Here is a 17,477-nt window from a genome sequence, read left to right as displayed (position 1 = left end):
CCTTTTCTAAATCATTCTTTGGTTGTTTTTATATGTTAGTTGTGAAGACTAGTAGGAAGAAATTATTGTATATCCTCACTTCACTCTCAACTCATCCTCACCTCAAAGTGGACAGGTTTGGAACAAGATTGTGCCCTTTCTTCATGATCATTAGACCCTCTTCCACATCCAACTTACCAAGTCTTTGTCTAAAGCCCCAGGGACAGACTTGCTTCTTATGCTTACAGTATCCTCTAAGTCTTCTGTAAATGACCCACTCAAATCTAACTCAGATCGACTCCGGTCTGGAGGAAGGAAAAGGAAAGATGTGAATCATCTTGTTTTGTTAGAAGGGTTCACTTTTCATCGCAAATGTTTCATCGTTATTCCAATTCTTTCTCGGCATAGGGCATAGATAGTGTCATGAAAGCAACAGCGTCAGTAACTGCATGCTGTTTATGCTAACATACTTCCATTTTTTAACAGTATTTTGAAATTTCCTTGGACTGACTTACCAACACTGATGTGTTCATTTCTCCTTTGAGCATAGGAGGGCAAATGCTCTACTATAAAATACTAACGTTTTAAGCTGTTTAAGGCTTCTGCTTTGCTCATACACTTTGGAAAACTCTCACAGAATGGGTCCTTAAGCTTAGAAAAAAAATAAAACATTAACCATTCTTTATTTAAATATTTAGAGAATCTACTGTGTTTTCATATTTGACATAAAATGCAATGAAATGATACAGCAAGTTCCTTTCACACAAAAAGGGAGTGGCTGTAGGGAAACTGAGAGGAAGTTCTATTTCTTTAGGCACCAGAACATTCTTTCATGAGCAGAATTTCTTGCTTTTAAAAACATAAAGAACAATGCAAAACTCAGTAATGCCGTGGATAGCTTACCAAGACAGTTTATTTCCATAAAACAGTTCTATGTCAAAGCCCTGCTGAGATAGAATAGTGGCTTATAAACGAGAAAGACTGAAGAGAGCAAGAGAGCAATTAAGTTTGAAATGATAAATGACACAGAACTGCTTAGCATAGCACCTGACACAGAGTATGTACTCAAAACACAGGAGCTATTGAGTAGAAGTAGTAGAAATGCACTCTATGAGGTCGGCTTCTAGGCTAGTTTAGAATTTTTCATTTAACGGGTGAACCGATTTCCTAGTCCGGAACAAAATGCAACAATAAACATGCACATTTAGACAACCCTTCAGAGCTACCTAGCTGGGAGAGGCTCTCCAACTCAGCACAGAGAATCCAGCCTTAGGCTTTAGGCAAATATCATCAAGTAAGTGGCAATTTCTTCCTGTTGAGGATTTTGTCATATTTCAAATCTACACGAGGGACAGAAACTTCCTAATTATGACATGTTTCTCTAAAGAGTTCCCTTATTCACAGGTAATAAAATCGCAACATAAATAATCTCTGCTTCACAGGGTTGTTGTGATACTGAAGTGAAATGATACTTTTGAAGGTATCATACAAATGAAAAGGGTTATTAATAACCCCTTAACGTTGCTTGCAAAGAACTCTCTATTTAAACCATGGAATAATGATTAATCTGTCAGGATACAGGGCACTTCTGACCACCATATCAATGGAACTACCATTTTCTTGAACTCTGGGCATGTGTCTTTATCTTTTGTATCAAATGAGCCAATGGTATTTCCTGCACTCCTCTACTGACATTTGGTACGGCTCGGAGACTTGGCAGTGATGACTGTATACTGTATACTCTTGCCAAATCCAAGATTCATGGATTTTGCATGGAATGCAAGAGGCTCGAGGCATCACCTGGGTCCACTTTTCAGCAGTTCTTATGGAGTGGGCCTCCCTCCATGGGTCAAAGAATGGATGATTATTTTCTAAGGCATGAAACATCCACTTAATGCCACACAACGGAGTCAACTCCACCCGATTTAGTCACGTTTACAACAGAGTAGTCATGTGGCAAATACCCACCTGAGGAGAGGGAGGCCCTGGACACTGCTATGGAAGGTGTGCCGGAAGTTCTTCGGTGATGACTCTTCGTGAGACCCTCAGAGGTGCTTTCAATGGCAGCCAAATCCATGGAATTTTCGAAACCGTGTTCCTTCTCACAAAGTAGAAATGAAAAAAAAAACCCGTTATATTGACTGTAATTGACTTCCAAATCCTTCCATATAAATATATGCCAGTATAACCACATTTATGTCTATTACTCTTTAGGAGGAGCCAGATGATATCTGGAGTCCATATAACTCTAAAACTTACTATCAATAATTACTCTCTAAAATATATACTAAGAGCTTTGCTAACTAGCACAAAAGGTGTTTGAAATAATTATTCATTCACAAAATTAGTGAGTGTTCTAACATATGGTTAGCAGGAAAGATGGTATTAACACAAGTACCTCCAAACGTAAATGAACTATGTGTAAGAATCTGGCAAGCTTCATACCCTCAGAGTAGTGCTCAGGGTTAGAACTCTGTTTGGTCCCACATTTGTCCTCACTGTCAACACGCTCTCTCCTCAACCACCCCTTACTTCCAGCACCCCTCACTTAACAGAAGACCATGCCACCTTTTCCATCTAGTAGGCTGGATGATCAGAACATGGTTGCTTACGTCATTATTGGAATGAAATTTCATGCAAGGCACTTATTAAAGTTCATAAAGGGATAAAGAATGGGGACTTCCCCAGCTTACAGGAATAGGTGATTTATTTTATTTTTTTTTGGAACCTGCTTGCTAATACACGCTTGCACATGTGACAGAATTCAGACACTTACTTTCATTATAAAGGAAAATTCTGTCCCAACTTTGCCTGTGCCCATAGGGGCTTGACAACTGCATCATTCCAAATTTGCCTGAGTTTTGAAAAACTAAATTTGGGCTTCTGAGAACTGGGCTGAGGTTAAGTTTCCATGCAAATGACACCACGGTGTGATAATGATCGAACCTAAAGGAGACTCTTTCTTTCCCCCTTCCATAAACAATCAAAAAGTGCCTTCAAAAGTCCTCCAGAAAGGCATTCCCTTCTTGTTGCCCTATCTTTACCCCATACCTTAGACACTGAGGAGATGTTAATGAACTCATTCGAGAAAGATGGAACTCTCACTTGCTTAGCATGCAAATCAATGCAGCTTCAATACAGACTGGTTTTGATCTTTGAGTATTCTCCAACACATACTACCTGTAGCAGGAGGAATCTGGCTCCTAACTTTTCTAATTGCTATAGACCACTAAGGTTTATCAAAAGACTGTGATGGAGGTCAAAAGGATAGGTCTGTTTTCAACACCTCTTCAAAAAGTTGGTCACACATGGATTCCTCCAATGAAGCGAGACCAACTTGCAATTACGTTGACATTAAATTTTCAAACTGGCATCCTGGAGTATCATTAATATTGAGCACTAATGGGCCAAATAATATTGTATAGTCATGAACATGTAACACATACCCTGAAGATTCAGGATGTGAAGCCTAAAATTAATAAGTTACATCACAGCAGAGGACAGGTTAGAGACTTTCATGTTCTAAGAGTTTTCCATTTTAAAAACGTACTTCTCACATGCTAAGGCAGACAAGAACATTGAAACAAAGAGATGCTGAGAAATGGGAGAAATTGAGAAGCTGTGACCTTGATCGTCATCTAATTCTACATAGGTCTTCCCTTCATCATGAAAGAGCAAACCTGTTTCATAAAGTACTGTGTTGTATTAAGTTTATTCAACAGAAAATATTTCTCTTTGTGTCTCTTTTTCTCTTAGAAAAGACTACCTAGATCAGATAGAATGCAAGAGTGAGATCAATATAGACACTGCCTATATATATGTATGTATACACAGTTGTAGGGAATTTCTGTTAGGGAAATCTAGGTGTTGTTTAATAAAGTATTCATGTATTTGCAGCAACATGGATGCAACTAGAGATTATCATACTAAGTGAAGTAAGTCAGAAAGATAAATACCATATGATATCACTTATATATGGAATCTAAAATATGACACAAATGAACCTACCTATGAAACAGAAACAGACATAGAGAACAGACTTGTGGTTGCCAAGGGGGAGGGGTTTGGGGAGGGATGGACTAGGAGTTTGGGGTTAGCAGATGTAAGCTCTTACACATAGAATGGATAAACAACAAGGTCCTACTGTACAGCACAGAGAACTATAGTCAGTATCCTACAACAAAGCATAATGGCTATTCGGGGTCTTTTGTGTTTCCATACAAATTGTGAATTTTTTTGTTCTAGTTCTGTGAAAAATGCCGTTGGTAGTTTGATAGGGATTGCACTGAATCTGTAGATTGCTTTGGGTAGTATAGTCATTTTCACAATGTTGAATCTTCCAATCCAAGAACATGGTATATCCGTTTTTCTTTCTCAAGATAGCCAAAGCAACCTTGAGAAAGAAAAACGGAGCTGGAGGAATCAGGCTCCCAGACTTCAGATTATACTACAAAGCTATAGTAATCAAGACAGTATGGTACTGGCACAAAAGCAGAAATATAGATCAATGGAACAGGATAGAAAGCCCAGAGATAAACCCACACACATATGGTCACCTTATTTTGATAAAGGAGGTAAGAATATACAATGGAGAAAAGACAGCCTCTTCAATAAGTGGTGCTGGGAAAACTGGACAGCTACATGTAAAAGAATGAAATTAGAACACTACCTAACACCATACACAAAAATAAACTCAAAATGGAGTAAAGACCTAAATGTAAGGCCAGACACTATAAAACTCTTAGAGGAAAACATAGGCAGAACACTCTATGACATACATCACAGCAAGATCTTTTAAGACCCACCTCCTAGAGAAATGGAAATAAAAACAAAAATAAACAAATGGGACCTAATGAAACTTCAAAGCTTTTGCACAGCAAAGGAAACCATAAACAAGACGAAAAGACAACCCTCAGAATGGGAGAAAATATTTGCAAATGAAGCAACTGACAAAGGATTAATCTCCAAAATTTACAAGCAGCTCATGCAGCTCAATATCAAAAAACCAAACAACCCAATCCAAAAATGGGCAGAAGACCTAAATAGACATTTCTCCAAAGAAGATATACAGATGGCCAACAAACACATGAAAGGATGCTCAACATCATTAATCATTAGAGAAATGCAAATCAAAACTACAATGAGGTATCACCTCACACCCGCCAGAATGGCCATCACCAAAAAATCTACAAACAATAAATGCTGGAGAGGGTGTGGAGCAAAGGGAACCCTCTTGCACTGTTGGTGGGAATGTAAATTGGTACAGTCACTATGGAGAACAGTATGGAGGTTCCTTAAAAAACTAAAAATAGAACTACCATATGACCCAGCAATCCCACTACTGGGCATATACCCTGAGAAAACCATAATTCAAAAAGAGTCATGTACCACAATGTTCATTGCAGCTCTATTTACAATAGCCAGGACATGGAAGCAACCTAAGTGTCCATTGACAGATGAATGGGTAAAGAAGATGTGGCACATATATACAATGGAATATTACTCAGCCATAAAAAGAAACGAAACTGAGTTATTTGTAGTGAGGTGGATGGACCTAGAGTCTGTCATACAGAGTGAAGTAAGTCAGAAAGAGAAAAACAAATACCATATTCTAACACATATATATGGAATCTAAAAAAAAAAATGGTCATGAAGAACCTAGTGGCAAGACGGGAATAAAGACACAGTCCTACTAGAGAATGGACTTGAGGATATGGGGAGGGGGAAGGGTAAGCTGGGACAAAGTGAGAGAGTGTCATGGACATATATACACTACCAAATGTAAAATAGCTAGCTAGTGGGAAGCAGCCGCATAGCACAGGGAGATCAGCTCGGTGCTTTGTGACCACCTAGAGGGGTGGGATAGGGAGGATGGGAGGGAGACGCACGAGGGAGGAGATATGGGGATATATGTATACGTATAGCTGATTCACTTTGTTATACAGCAGAAACTAACACACCACTGTAAAGCAATTATACTCCAATATAGATGTTAAAAAAAAAACCCTATAATGGGAAAGAATTAAAAAAAAGAATATATATATATATATATATATATGTGTGTGTGTGTGTGTATAACTGAATCACTTTGCTGTCCAACAGAAATTAACACAACATTGTAAATCAACTATACTTCAATAAAATAAAAAAATAAAGAAATATTCATGTAAAGGCTGTTAGTTTTGAGGCTACTAGCACAGGACAAGGGTGATTCCCTCCCACCCCCACCCCGCCAATGATGGTACTTAGGATTAGGTAAGCCTTGTTTTGAGAACAAACTTGACTGACTTACTAGTTACTGGACTGATAGTCTGCTGCTACCCATTGGTACAGCTGTACCAGCTGTTCAAATTTTTTAAATACTTCTGTATCAGTTGGTAAACAGAGCTACTCCCAGTCTATCTCCCCTTCCCTGTGCTCCCCTCCTCCACAACCCTAGTTCTCCCCACAATCCAGGTTACTGTACGGCATGGATGGGCCCCCAGGATGCTGCCCAACCTTGTGCCAGGGTCTGTTGTGATGGCTCAGTGCCCATGCCATACCAGTTGCTAAATATTTTGAATACCATTCCTTGTTAGGTTGCCAAAGCAGTGAGTGCAATCGCCAACTATGCACGCACTTTTCTGGCTACTGAACAGTACTGCTTGCCGAGCTTAGTATAAATATTGATAAAATTTTAAATATGCCTTTTATCAGCAAATTTAATTTAGACTATAAGTATTTAAATACACTTATTAATTATTATTCAATCTGTCTGAATGCCTTTTGGCTCTTCCTTAAAAATATCTATAGAATCTGGATGCTCACAACCTCCACGTCTATCTCCCTGTTCCAAAGCTCAGTTTCTTGCCTGCAGTAATGCGATGGCCTCCTTCTTAGCTGGCCTTCTGGCTTCCACTCTTATTCCCCTACAGCTGCTTCTCAGAAAAGCCCCCAGTTCCTGTATAAACAGAAGCCAGATGATCTCACTAGTCTGCTGAAAACCCTTCAACTGCCCTTGTCTTATCCAGAGTAAATGCCGAAGTGCATACAGTGGTCTACAAGACCCTATCTGGCCCTACTACCCCTTTGAACTCATTTCCTAGTACTCCTCCCTTCGTTCACTCACAACAGCCACGCTGGCCTCCTTGTTCGTCCTTGAACACACCAGGTATGCTCTCACCTCAGGATCTTTGCACTGGCTGCTCCTCCAGGGGCATTAAAGATCTTTAAGACACTGGTGAAATAAGGGCACTGACTATGCAAGATGGAGGTCAGCCATAAAGTGACTGGAACAACCTTCCGGTAATGTACTTGCTGAATATCAGTGCTGTCCCAGCACGGATGAAAACCTTGCCCCAGACTCCTGCATGGCTAATTCTTCCACTTCCTTCAAGTCTTTGCTTGACCAGGGCTTGGCATGTAGTAGGCCCTCATTAAATATTGGCTGAATCAAAGAATTGCAGTTTGTATATAAAGATTTCTTAAATATAGATGTCAGCTATATATATGGAGTTTCCTGCTTAACCAAAAAATGTAGTAGATGTTCATTCATCCAAAAGAACAGCTTATACACACACACACACACACACACACACACACACATACACGCACACACACTATGTGATTTAAGTCTCCATTACGTGTTTATTTTAACGCATGTATAGAAAAGAAAACGATAAAAATATTTCAAGGGTCTAGGTTTCCTAATTTAAATTGGTTTGGAAAAGTTTTAGAACAGTCAAGATCTCGACAAGCAACATGGAAGATCAAAATCAGAGACTGCTGAACATTATTTAAATTTTATTGAAACCATATAGCCGTTGATACCCCCATCAAACAAATTCCACCTTTGAACCTGCTCTTCCCCTTTCCTTCTCACTTGAGGCCTCCTGCCAGGAGCTAAGGATGCAGGAGGTTCAGTCCTGATAAAGAAGCATCTATGTTAAACAAGATAAACAACATGGTCTCAGGTACAGAGAGCTGAAGCCCAGCCATGCCAGGGTGGTGAGGCTTAGTCCCAGAAGGGGGAGTGTTCCTTCACATCCGTGTACTCACTCGACTGCTGACTGAGGTCACGCTGCGTGTGCTTGGGGCCGGTGACCTCTGAGTGACTGGGGTCACACCATTGCTCCGGATGCTCCTTGGAGTCCCAGGACCAGCTTCCTGCTCGTTGAAATCTGATGAACCAGTGCTTCCCCTAAATGAGAAAGAATATTCTGACTTTAAAATGGAAGCAGAGGGCTTCCCTGGTGGCGCAGTGGTTGAGAGTCCGCCTGCCAATGCAGGGGACACGGGTTCGAGCCCTGGTCTGGGAAGATCCCACATGCCACGGAGCAACTGGGCCCGTGAGCCACAACTACTGAGCCTGCGCATCTGGAGCCTGTGCTCCGCAGCAAGAGAGGCCGCGATAGTGAGAGGCCCGCGCACCACGGTGAAGAGTGGCCCCCACTCGCCGCAACTAGAGAAAGCCCTCGCACAGAAACGAAGACCCAACGCAGCCAAGAATAAATAAATAAATAAATAAATTTATTAAAAAATGAAAAAAATAAAAAAAATAAAATGGAAGCAGAGCAGCGACGAAAGACACAGTCAGGGAAAAGCTTCCAAGAAAACAATGGCAACACGTGAACCCCATGAGGTACACCTTCAGGGGCTCATGGGGTTCAACGTCATTTGTCTGACTCCAGGGTCTTCGTAATTGAACTTACCTCTCCACCCTTTTTTCTTCCCAATGCTCACCAGCACACTCCCAGCCAGCCCAGGTTCCCTACAATTTTTTCAGCTTACCATGCTCGTTCTCATGCTTCCACTTCTAAGGCTTTTGCTCACGTTCTCCCCACCTGATACGCCCTATTTCCCATTCTCTGTTTATCCAAATCTTTCCCATCCTTCAAGGGCCAAATGAAGTCCAGCCTCCCCAGTCATGCCTTCCCTGTCTATCACAGGCCTTGTCAACCTCTGCTCTACTGAATTTCTGGTGATTTACAGTCTTTGCCAAACTATGTAGAAGTTGCCTACACAATGTCTTGTTTGGCTCTTTAACAGATACGTGGGCGTTGGTACCTCTTTCAACTGTGAGCTCCTCGGGGACAGAGTTGATGACATATTTACCATGATATCTCTAGCACCTTCACAATATCTTGGTGCAAAGGAAGCACCCAGTACCTATGTAATCAAAGATTGGCAATTATATTTTCTCAGTGTTGTTTTTAGTGACTGACTCATGGCGCACATTTAATGAATGTAGGATAAAAATAATGACATTTTGTAAATGGGTTTGATTCACTTTCATGTTTGCTAAACCTGATTCAATTCCATTCAATAATGATTAATGAAACAACAGTTCCTGCCTGGAGGTGATCACAATTTTCTTATTAAATGGAGCTTCATAAGTAAATAAGTTTTGACAAATTAGAGTTTAAGAGAAGTGTTTGTTATTCTTCTATTCTTTGTTCTCAGTGAGTACAAAATATGCTAAATGGGAAAATATAAGCCCTTATGAATTTCACCCTTTCAGTTACTATTTTAATAAGTTATAAGTGCACCTATAATAATAAACATCCTCTTGTTAAAGCACAATAGTGATGGTTAATAGTGATTAGAGCTCACAGTTGAGCCAATAAGAGGAGAGACTTATAGGAATAAAGGAAGGGCAGTTGTTAAAAAGAATGATGGTGCATGGGTCATTACTAGAAGATAAATCTGGCAGAAGAAAGAATCAGCAGTGACCAGTGGAGCTGTCAACCACAGTCTGTAAGTTTTTTCAAGGCTCTGCACCAGAGAAGCCACCAAAACCAAATATGCCCTAATTGATACGAGCAGCCACCGACACCATCGATAATTACGCAAATAGCAGCTGCATTTACTGAGTATTTTCTAGGTGGTTGACACTCTCCATTCCGCAACATACATGTTTAAAAAAAAAAGGTATTAACATTCCTATTTTGAAGATAAGGAAACTGAGTCTTGGAGAGGTTAAGCAATTATTCCATACATGCGTGTGTGTGTGTGTGCATACACGACAGAGTTAGTATATGACAAAGTCAGGATAAAAACAGAATTGTCTGCTTATCCAAAGCCTGCACTCATGCTCACGCTCGTTTCTCACATTGCTTATTCATCATTTCACCACGATCAAATTGTCACAGCCAGGCAGGTTCTACATGGATAGAATGTAGAAGAAGAATACTATCAAGAAGAAGATAATGAAAGGATCAGAGACCTGAGAGTTAGTTTCTCACAATTCGATCAAGAGAGCTAGGAAAATTTTCTGGGTGGTAGTCCTTCGATACTACACAGAAACAGACCCTGCTGCTTCCTTCTTGAAGCAGTACTTTGAATAAATTATAGTACTATGGACTCTGCTCAGGAAGGGTCTATGACTGTGTCTTTTGAGTCTAACAATAAGAAAATAAAATTTTGTGATTAAATACATTGATACAATTTGAAATTCTAAGTTCCTTGGTGATTTACCTGAGCCCTCCTCTCTCAGGTGCTACAGTTCTACATTTGACAACAGTTAAATATATTCATACCTTTCCCAAGTGATGCTGCTTTATTCTCAGAAGTCCAACTTAGAAGGGTCTTAGAGTCCTACCCAGTAATGCTGCCCTGTGTTCACAGGTTCTCTACTCTTATAACAATACGACCACAAAAATCTCTCTCCCTCCTGTTTTCGGTAAAATCTCCTTAAAAAATAAAGGCTAGGACTGAATCTTGCAGAAAGGAGCCCAGATGTGATGATCCAAGGGGATTTATGTGGGTATTTCTGCTTGTGTCTGTGCTGAAGGTCCTCTCAGACCCAGGTGGTTTTGGAAAAGTCCCCATCGTGGATTAGCCTTGCTAGAACCCAAAGTCCTACTTATGTGGAAGCTCTGGCAGAAGTTGATTAATTGTGGTGATGACATTCAAGAGGCTATCCTGTGATCGTAAAGCAGCTACTGGAAATTACTGTTGCCAGAAGCATAACCTCAAAAATGGCATATACTTTCACATTTATCCCTGACATTTACCGTGAGCGTCTTAAAAATATTTTCCTCTCAGTTGAATGTTGCAGTTGATTAAACTAGAAAAGACTTAGTCTAATGAGGCGGAATATCATAAATATTTGGGTGCCAACTCTTTTAGACATTATGTAAAATCTGACATAAAATACATGAATCTTCGCCTCTTAAATAGAAAGAGGATAAAAGCTTCCTCAAGCCTAAATTAGAGAAATTTAAAGTTCAATTAAGAAAGCTATTTTGGATCTCGATATCTTGTTACTGATATTTAAATTAGAAGTATTAGAAATCAGTGCTACCAAACCTTGAAGCTGAACTTGGCTTAGGGGGAAACCGACAAGAAAAAGATACACTTATCTCGTTCTAATAGGGCCCGAAGTATGCGGAATATGACACTGTCTGGGGAGCTTGGAAATTCTGAGTTACTTGAAAGACACATTTCCTATGGTAAGAAAGAGTGTCATTTACTTTAGCTTATGAGATGCTTTTTAAAAGCCTTCTGTTGGGTTATCTGTAACTTCATGCTGGCCCAAAACCTTGAAAATGGCTTCCTAGATATATCCATTTCTAGATAAAGAATCCAAGGATAGGGGACAGAGACCCTAATTTAACGAGTTGCCTTTCTGGTTTACACAGCAGTCTCCCAGGAGTCGGAGCCCGGAAGGAATTTCCCAGGATTCAACCTTCCCAGAGCAGGCTGACAAGGTGGAGCCTGTGCCTGCCTGGGTAAATGAGTAAAAGATCAGCCAGAGGCAGCATTAACCTGAGAGATACTACACTCACTGGGGCAATGAGGCGTAACATGACACAGAGGCGACATGACATTCGTTCTGCAGTTTACGTGCCTTCCTAACTTCTTTTAGTTATTTCAGATCTGAAATAAGTATGGAAGAGACAGGCAAGGGAGGTTGTAGTTAGAAAGTGACGCGAGCCTGTTAAATGGGAAAGAGGTGTTAAAAAGGAGAAACAAAAGGGAAAAAAGCTGTACGTGGCTCAACCTTCCAGTTTTTGGTGATCCCCAAATGCAATGTCTTTGTCAACACCATCCTATGTGAGCTGGGTGGCCCTCACCCTTGGTTGCACATCAGAAACATAGGGGGAGGTTTTAAACATCCCCATGCCCAGGCCACACCCAAGACCAACCACATCAGAGCCTCTGGGCACGGGATCTAGGCATCCACGTGTTTTACCACCGCTCCCGCATCCCCTACCACCAGCCAAAGCTGAGAAACACTGGCCTAAACTGTGGATGGGTTTAAATTCATTGATCTCAGGCATCTCTCCAACTGCCTTGTCGTTTCCTCTCATAGCACGATTTTCTTTATTCAGCACGGTGCTCGCATCAAGAGAGCCGAGCTGTGCTCACAGCTTAGATTGTTTCTGTGTCAGTGAGTGAATGTATGACACCAGGGGTCAGCAAACTATGGCCCCTGTATCGAATCGGCCCACCACCTGTTCTTGTATAGCCCATGAGCTAAGAGTGGTTTTACATTTTCAATTGGTTGGGGAAAAAAACAAAACTCAAAAGAAGAATATTTTGTGATGTGAAAATTATGTGAAACTCACATTTCAGTGCCCACAAATAAAGTTTTATTGTAATGCAGGCATGCACATTCACTTTTTGTTTTGTGTACAGCTGCTTTCATGCGCCTGCCAACTAAAAATTGGCACTTGCCATCTGCCTCTACAAGGATGAAGTCACTAACCACTGCAGCCACTGATCTTCAACACCCCCTGAAAGGAATTCAAGGTGGAGATCAGGAATGAGGCCCTCTGTGCTCTGGGAAAAACTGGCAGAACAGGCCTTCAGATAGTTAGATATTTTCAGGAGAAGACTTTATGAGCCCAATTCTTGCATCTCTTTGTATCTAGAAAAGCACTGGAATCATTCATGGTGACGTCTGCTCCTCGTGACTAGCGGCCAGCCTCTGCCAACATCTGTGCTTCACTGCACGTCCCCCTTCACTAAAGTCACATATAACACTGACCTTCTGCCTGCCTCTCTGGAGCAGTTCCTCAGAGCTCTCTGAAATGCTGTCTCCAAGACTATAGTCCTCATTTTGCCCCCAGTAAAACTTAACTCACAACTCTCACGTTGTGCATTTTTTTTCAGTCGACACTACAACAGCACAGTGAGTAGTTGAGACAGAGACCATCTGGCTCACAAAGCCAAAAATATTAACTATCTGTACCTTTACAGAAAAGTTTGTTGGCCCCTGTGTGTGTCTCCATTTAAAAACCAAACTCTTTGGAGAGGTCAACACACCCCAAAGGAATGAATTTCTGGTACTGGGTGTATGTGTGTGTGTTATATTTAGGCACAAATGAACCATCCTAAGAGCTCTTGAACTCTGAATTAGAGAAGCAGGTAAATATGGAAGAAGTGGAAATTCATTAAGCAGTTTCTCTAGCTGCAGTTTCCTCTGAAGCCACTAGCTTTCTGTGGCTGAATTACACATATTTTCCTTCCTTTTCCTTTTTGGAGAAAGGACAAATATAATACAATGTGGTAGGTGCTCAGTGAAATCTTGTTCGATGAATCTTAGTGTTAAGTACATAAAGAGGCTTTATCGTTTGATTTACTAAAACAAAAGCTGATTTGTTTGATGGTTTTTAAATGTTTAGGGTTTCCTCAAAGAATCTGTTTCCTTTAAAAAGACTCTCTAAAATGGAGCAGACAGACATGATGAGGGAATGACTCTGGGTATGAGGAAAAAGAAAATTAAGAACAGGTAGAACTCTCTGTCTGATAATATTTTGGTCGTTTACAATCACAACAAAATTCTGTTCCCACGTCTAGTTTCTAAAGAATGGCTGGAAGCCGGTTGGAGGAGAGGCCAGCAGCCATGAAAAACCTTGGGTAGACTAGAAATCAGAGCAAGAAAACCACCTGCCCTCCCCCGCTAGACAGCAAGGAAAGCAAGTGTTTAGCAGAACTTAGCTTTCAGTAACTAAATGGAACAAGCACTTACTCTGTACTTAGTAGTTCAGATTTGCTAAACTCTTGTTCTACCTGTAATGCTATGTTGCTCATAAGAAAAAAGTTACCAAGGAATCCAAAGCCATCCATATCCTGGTCCAATGAAGCTCTCCATCTCATCTCTTGTAAACCACATTTCAATTTTACACTCTAAAAACCCTGAACTGTTTGTTTTCTAGCACATGCAAAATTGCTTTATGCCTCTTTCCCTTTGCACTTTCTAGTTCCTCTATCTAGAATGTTCTTCTTACCTCTCTTCACCTGGCCAAGTCCTTCTCACTCCTTCAAACTGCTTAGGGACCATCTCCAGGAAGCTTCCCTGAATCCTCTGGAAGGTTAAATGCCTATCTCTGGTTTTTCCATAGCACATAGATATCTTTTTAGCATGATACCATATTGTCTTGAAATTATTTGTTTAGTCATCCCAACCTTCCCTGCCAAACTGGAAGTTCACGAACAGGTGGAAAAGTAGCATTAACTAAGATCTTCCACATTTACCACTTGGCATATAGTACTAGGCTAATAATGTTGGCAGAGCTTTGTGTTGAATTCATTTGTATAAATAAAATGCATAGGTGGGAAACAACTGGAGAAATGACAAGATAACAAGGAGGCGGCTTCCGGCTTACAATCATTTGGCCACAAGGATGAGCAAGTCAAGAACCCAGTTGTAGGGGCTTCCCTGGTGGCGCAGTGGCTGAGAATCTGCCTGCCAATGCAGGGGACACGGGTTCGAGCCCTGGTCTGGGAAGATCCCACATGCCGCGGAGCAGCTGGGCCCGTGAGCCACAACTACTGAGCCTGTGCTCTAGAGCCTGTGCTCCGCAGCAAGAGAGGCCGCGATACTGAGAGGCCCGCGCACTGCGATGAAGAGTGGCCCCCGCTTGCCGCAACTAGAGAAAGCCCTCGTACAGAAACGAAGACACAACACAGCCAAAAATAAATTTAAAAAATTAAAAAAAAAAAGAACCCAGTTGTAGTTCAACCTAAGTATAGTGTCAAGGGTCTGGCTGAACTCCTGATCTCCATACTGCCTCACATTATTGACGTTATAATAAGGAACGTCACATGTATATAAAGAAAACATAAATCAGGGGCTGAGCAACTGGTGGTCTGACACTCTGCACCTTTGCAGGAGGTCCGAGAGCAGTTAGGGAGGGATGCTGTAGCAGACATCGGTGCCCCCGCCCCTTTCACCTCAGCACTCACCTCTATCCACAGAACTCACCTCCTCTATCCACAGAATCCTGTTTACTAGGAACACCCACAACTCTACAGCTGAGGACTTTCTTGGATCCCAAGAGCATGGAGCTCCTGTGCACAGAACAAGTCAGAAGTGCCAGAGAGTAAGTGCCCCAGAATTAGCCCTCAACCAATGATGAACAGGGAGCTGGTTTATAACGACCCCAGATTCCTGATCTCCTGACTGGATAACTCTGAGAAGTGTTCTAGCCTGTCTCTTACAGGTGTCCGAGATTGAACGCTAGTTGCCACAGTGGTAACTGGCTTAATGACACACTCTTTTTGGCTCCCCTCCCTTCCCTGGCTCACTACCTCCACTCCCCTATCTGTGTGTTCCAAGACCACATCCTAAATAAATTACTTGCTTTGGAATCCTTACATCAGGGTTTTCTTCTGGAGGAATTCCAATCAAGATAGGTACGTATGGTGGGCAAAGGATGTGTCGAAAAGGGATGGTCTTGATTTATAAGTTTCTCGCTGAAGAATTATTTGGCAACTCTAGACCTCACGTAACTCCCACTGATATGGTCACGGTTCCAGTAAACTACAGACTCTCATGATTCCACACTCCCTCACCTCTTCTATCACCTGTCCATCACTTCATGGAAGTATTGATAAGATTCAATACTGCGGGCTGCTGTGAATAGTGTGGTTTCTGCTTTTGGATCAGAGCCAGCCAAAGCAGCTTGTGAAGCTTCACAGAGACTGTGACAGTCAGTCCTGGGCTTCCTAGAGAGCAATTAGGAACAACTGGAGAAAACTGGAATGTGCTTGAGCAGGGGGTCGGGGGGGGATATGAGAAACTGGTTGGTTATCAGAAGGTACAGGTTCCCACGGTTAAATGCTTGCCACATCCCCCAATGTCATGATAGAAATGCTGCTGAGAAGCACAGAAGCATCCTTTATCCATTTGTTACTGAACAGAATAAATTTTCAGTTTCAAGTTCCACTTTTCCTTTCTGTCTTTTAGGGGACAGTAACTGATGTCCCACCCAGATCCCCTCAGATCCGTTGTACCAGGTTCCGCACATGCATCCCTAGCCTCTGGGTGCTAATGGCTTGCACCTATGACCTTCAGAGATTTGCCTTTACCATTGGAGGCCAAGACATGCCTTGAGGTGTGCCTCCCCTGACCCTCAGTTAAATCTGAATTTCAGATAAACAATCAAGAAGTTTTTAGTATAAAAATATACTACTATTTACGTAGTATATGGAAATAAGATTTCATGAAACATGCTTTTTAAAAAGTTCTTTATCTGAAACTAAAATTTACCTGGGCATCCTGTGTCATTACTTGCTTAATATGGAAACCCTAAGGGAACCTACAGACAATGACTGATTGGGACAGAAGTGCAATGGTCCAGTTGCTCGAAATGGAAAAACCTGGAGACACCTTATGTTGCAGAATCCCTTGCAGGATCAAGCTGAGTTCTCAAACTCAGACCTCACCTGAGATAGCACATTGCTTATCTTCCTCCTTTTCTTTATTCTGTCTTTCTTATTCCCTTACTGGTTCCTCCTGGAATCATTTCAATTAATAAATTCCTCACTTAGGAATCCTTGCCTGAGGGTTCGTTTCTAGGAGAGTATGATTTAAGATAGATATCTCACAAATCACACCATAATGACAAGTCATCACGGCGTGAAAGGAATTAGGAATCACTGCCTTGAAGAGCATTCTGTTTATCAATTATAGTTCACATTTACATTCTTTTTAAAAATTCTCATCTGCCTCATGTGTCAAGTCCCTAGCAACCAGTGAACAGCCATTTGCCATGTTCCTCTTAGAGGCTGCTGAGGCTTGACTAAGCCATTCACACATTTCCCTGTTTTGAAACTACTGAAAAGAAATAAACTCTAACCAGGCATCTACTAAAACATCATTTCTACTCTGATATGTTATGAGTTTTAAAAAAGGATGCCCAAGCCCAACTGCTTCAGGAAAAGAGCAACAAACTATGAAGACACAGGCACTGAGGAAGAGAAAGGGGAATTAATTGCTAAGCTAGGTCAGGTAATAGACCAAAGGGACCAGAATCTTGCAATTCTCTTTTGGGGAACTTGCTGTTCCATACTAAAAATGATTTATAGGGGAGGCTGCAATTCTGCTTGCAGAACCTAAGGAGAAAAGAGTCTGCCAGTTTTACCACTTGGCTTTGCAGAATTATTGCAGCTCCAAGCAAACAAAAAGGAGTTAACATCTTTACGTGATGGGAGTGAAGAAAAGATGGGCCACCTCCTGCCCCAACTTTTCTAAGGAATAATTTTGGGATAAGGTAATTCATCTTGCT

The 17,477-nt window shown here is 41.3% G+C and overlaps 1 protein-coding gene across 18 annotated transcripts in view; it reads right to left on the bottom strand.

Annotated features, from left to right (window-relative positions):
• The window catches only part of SYTL5 (synaptotagmin like 5), a 292,517-nt gene that overhangs the window by 109,905 nt on the left and 165,135 nt on the right, over nucleotides 1–17,477 (bottom strand). For 14 of the 18 annotated variants that reach the window (XM_082446446.1, XM_082446445.1, XM_082446458.1 and 11 more), the window contains 3 exons: nucleotides 8,017–8,158; nucleotides 1,948–2,080; nucleotides 178–284 (listed from right to left, as the gene is read on the bottom strand). In XM_082446446.1, coding sequence (XP_082302572.1) covers nucleotides 178–284; nucleotides 1,948–2,080; nucleotides 8,017–8,158 — 382 coding nt within the window. The remainder of the gene's footprint in view (nucleotides 1–177; nucleotides 285–1,947; nucleotides 2,081–8,016; nucleotides 8,159–17,477) is intronic. The other 4 variants (XM_082446447.1, XM_082446451.1, XM_082446448.1 and 1 more) reach the window with 1 other exon arrangement.

The sequence above is a fragment of the Balaenoptera physalus genome (assembly GCF_965194825.1).
Source record: "Balaenoptera physalus genome assembly, chromosome: X".
NCBI lineage: Eukaryota > Metazoa > Chordata > Mammalia > Artiodactyla > Balaenopteridae > Balaenoptera > Balaenoptera physalus.
This window is presented reverse-complemented; position numbering and strand designations above follow the sequence as displayed.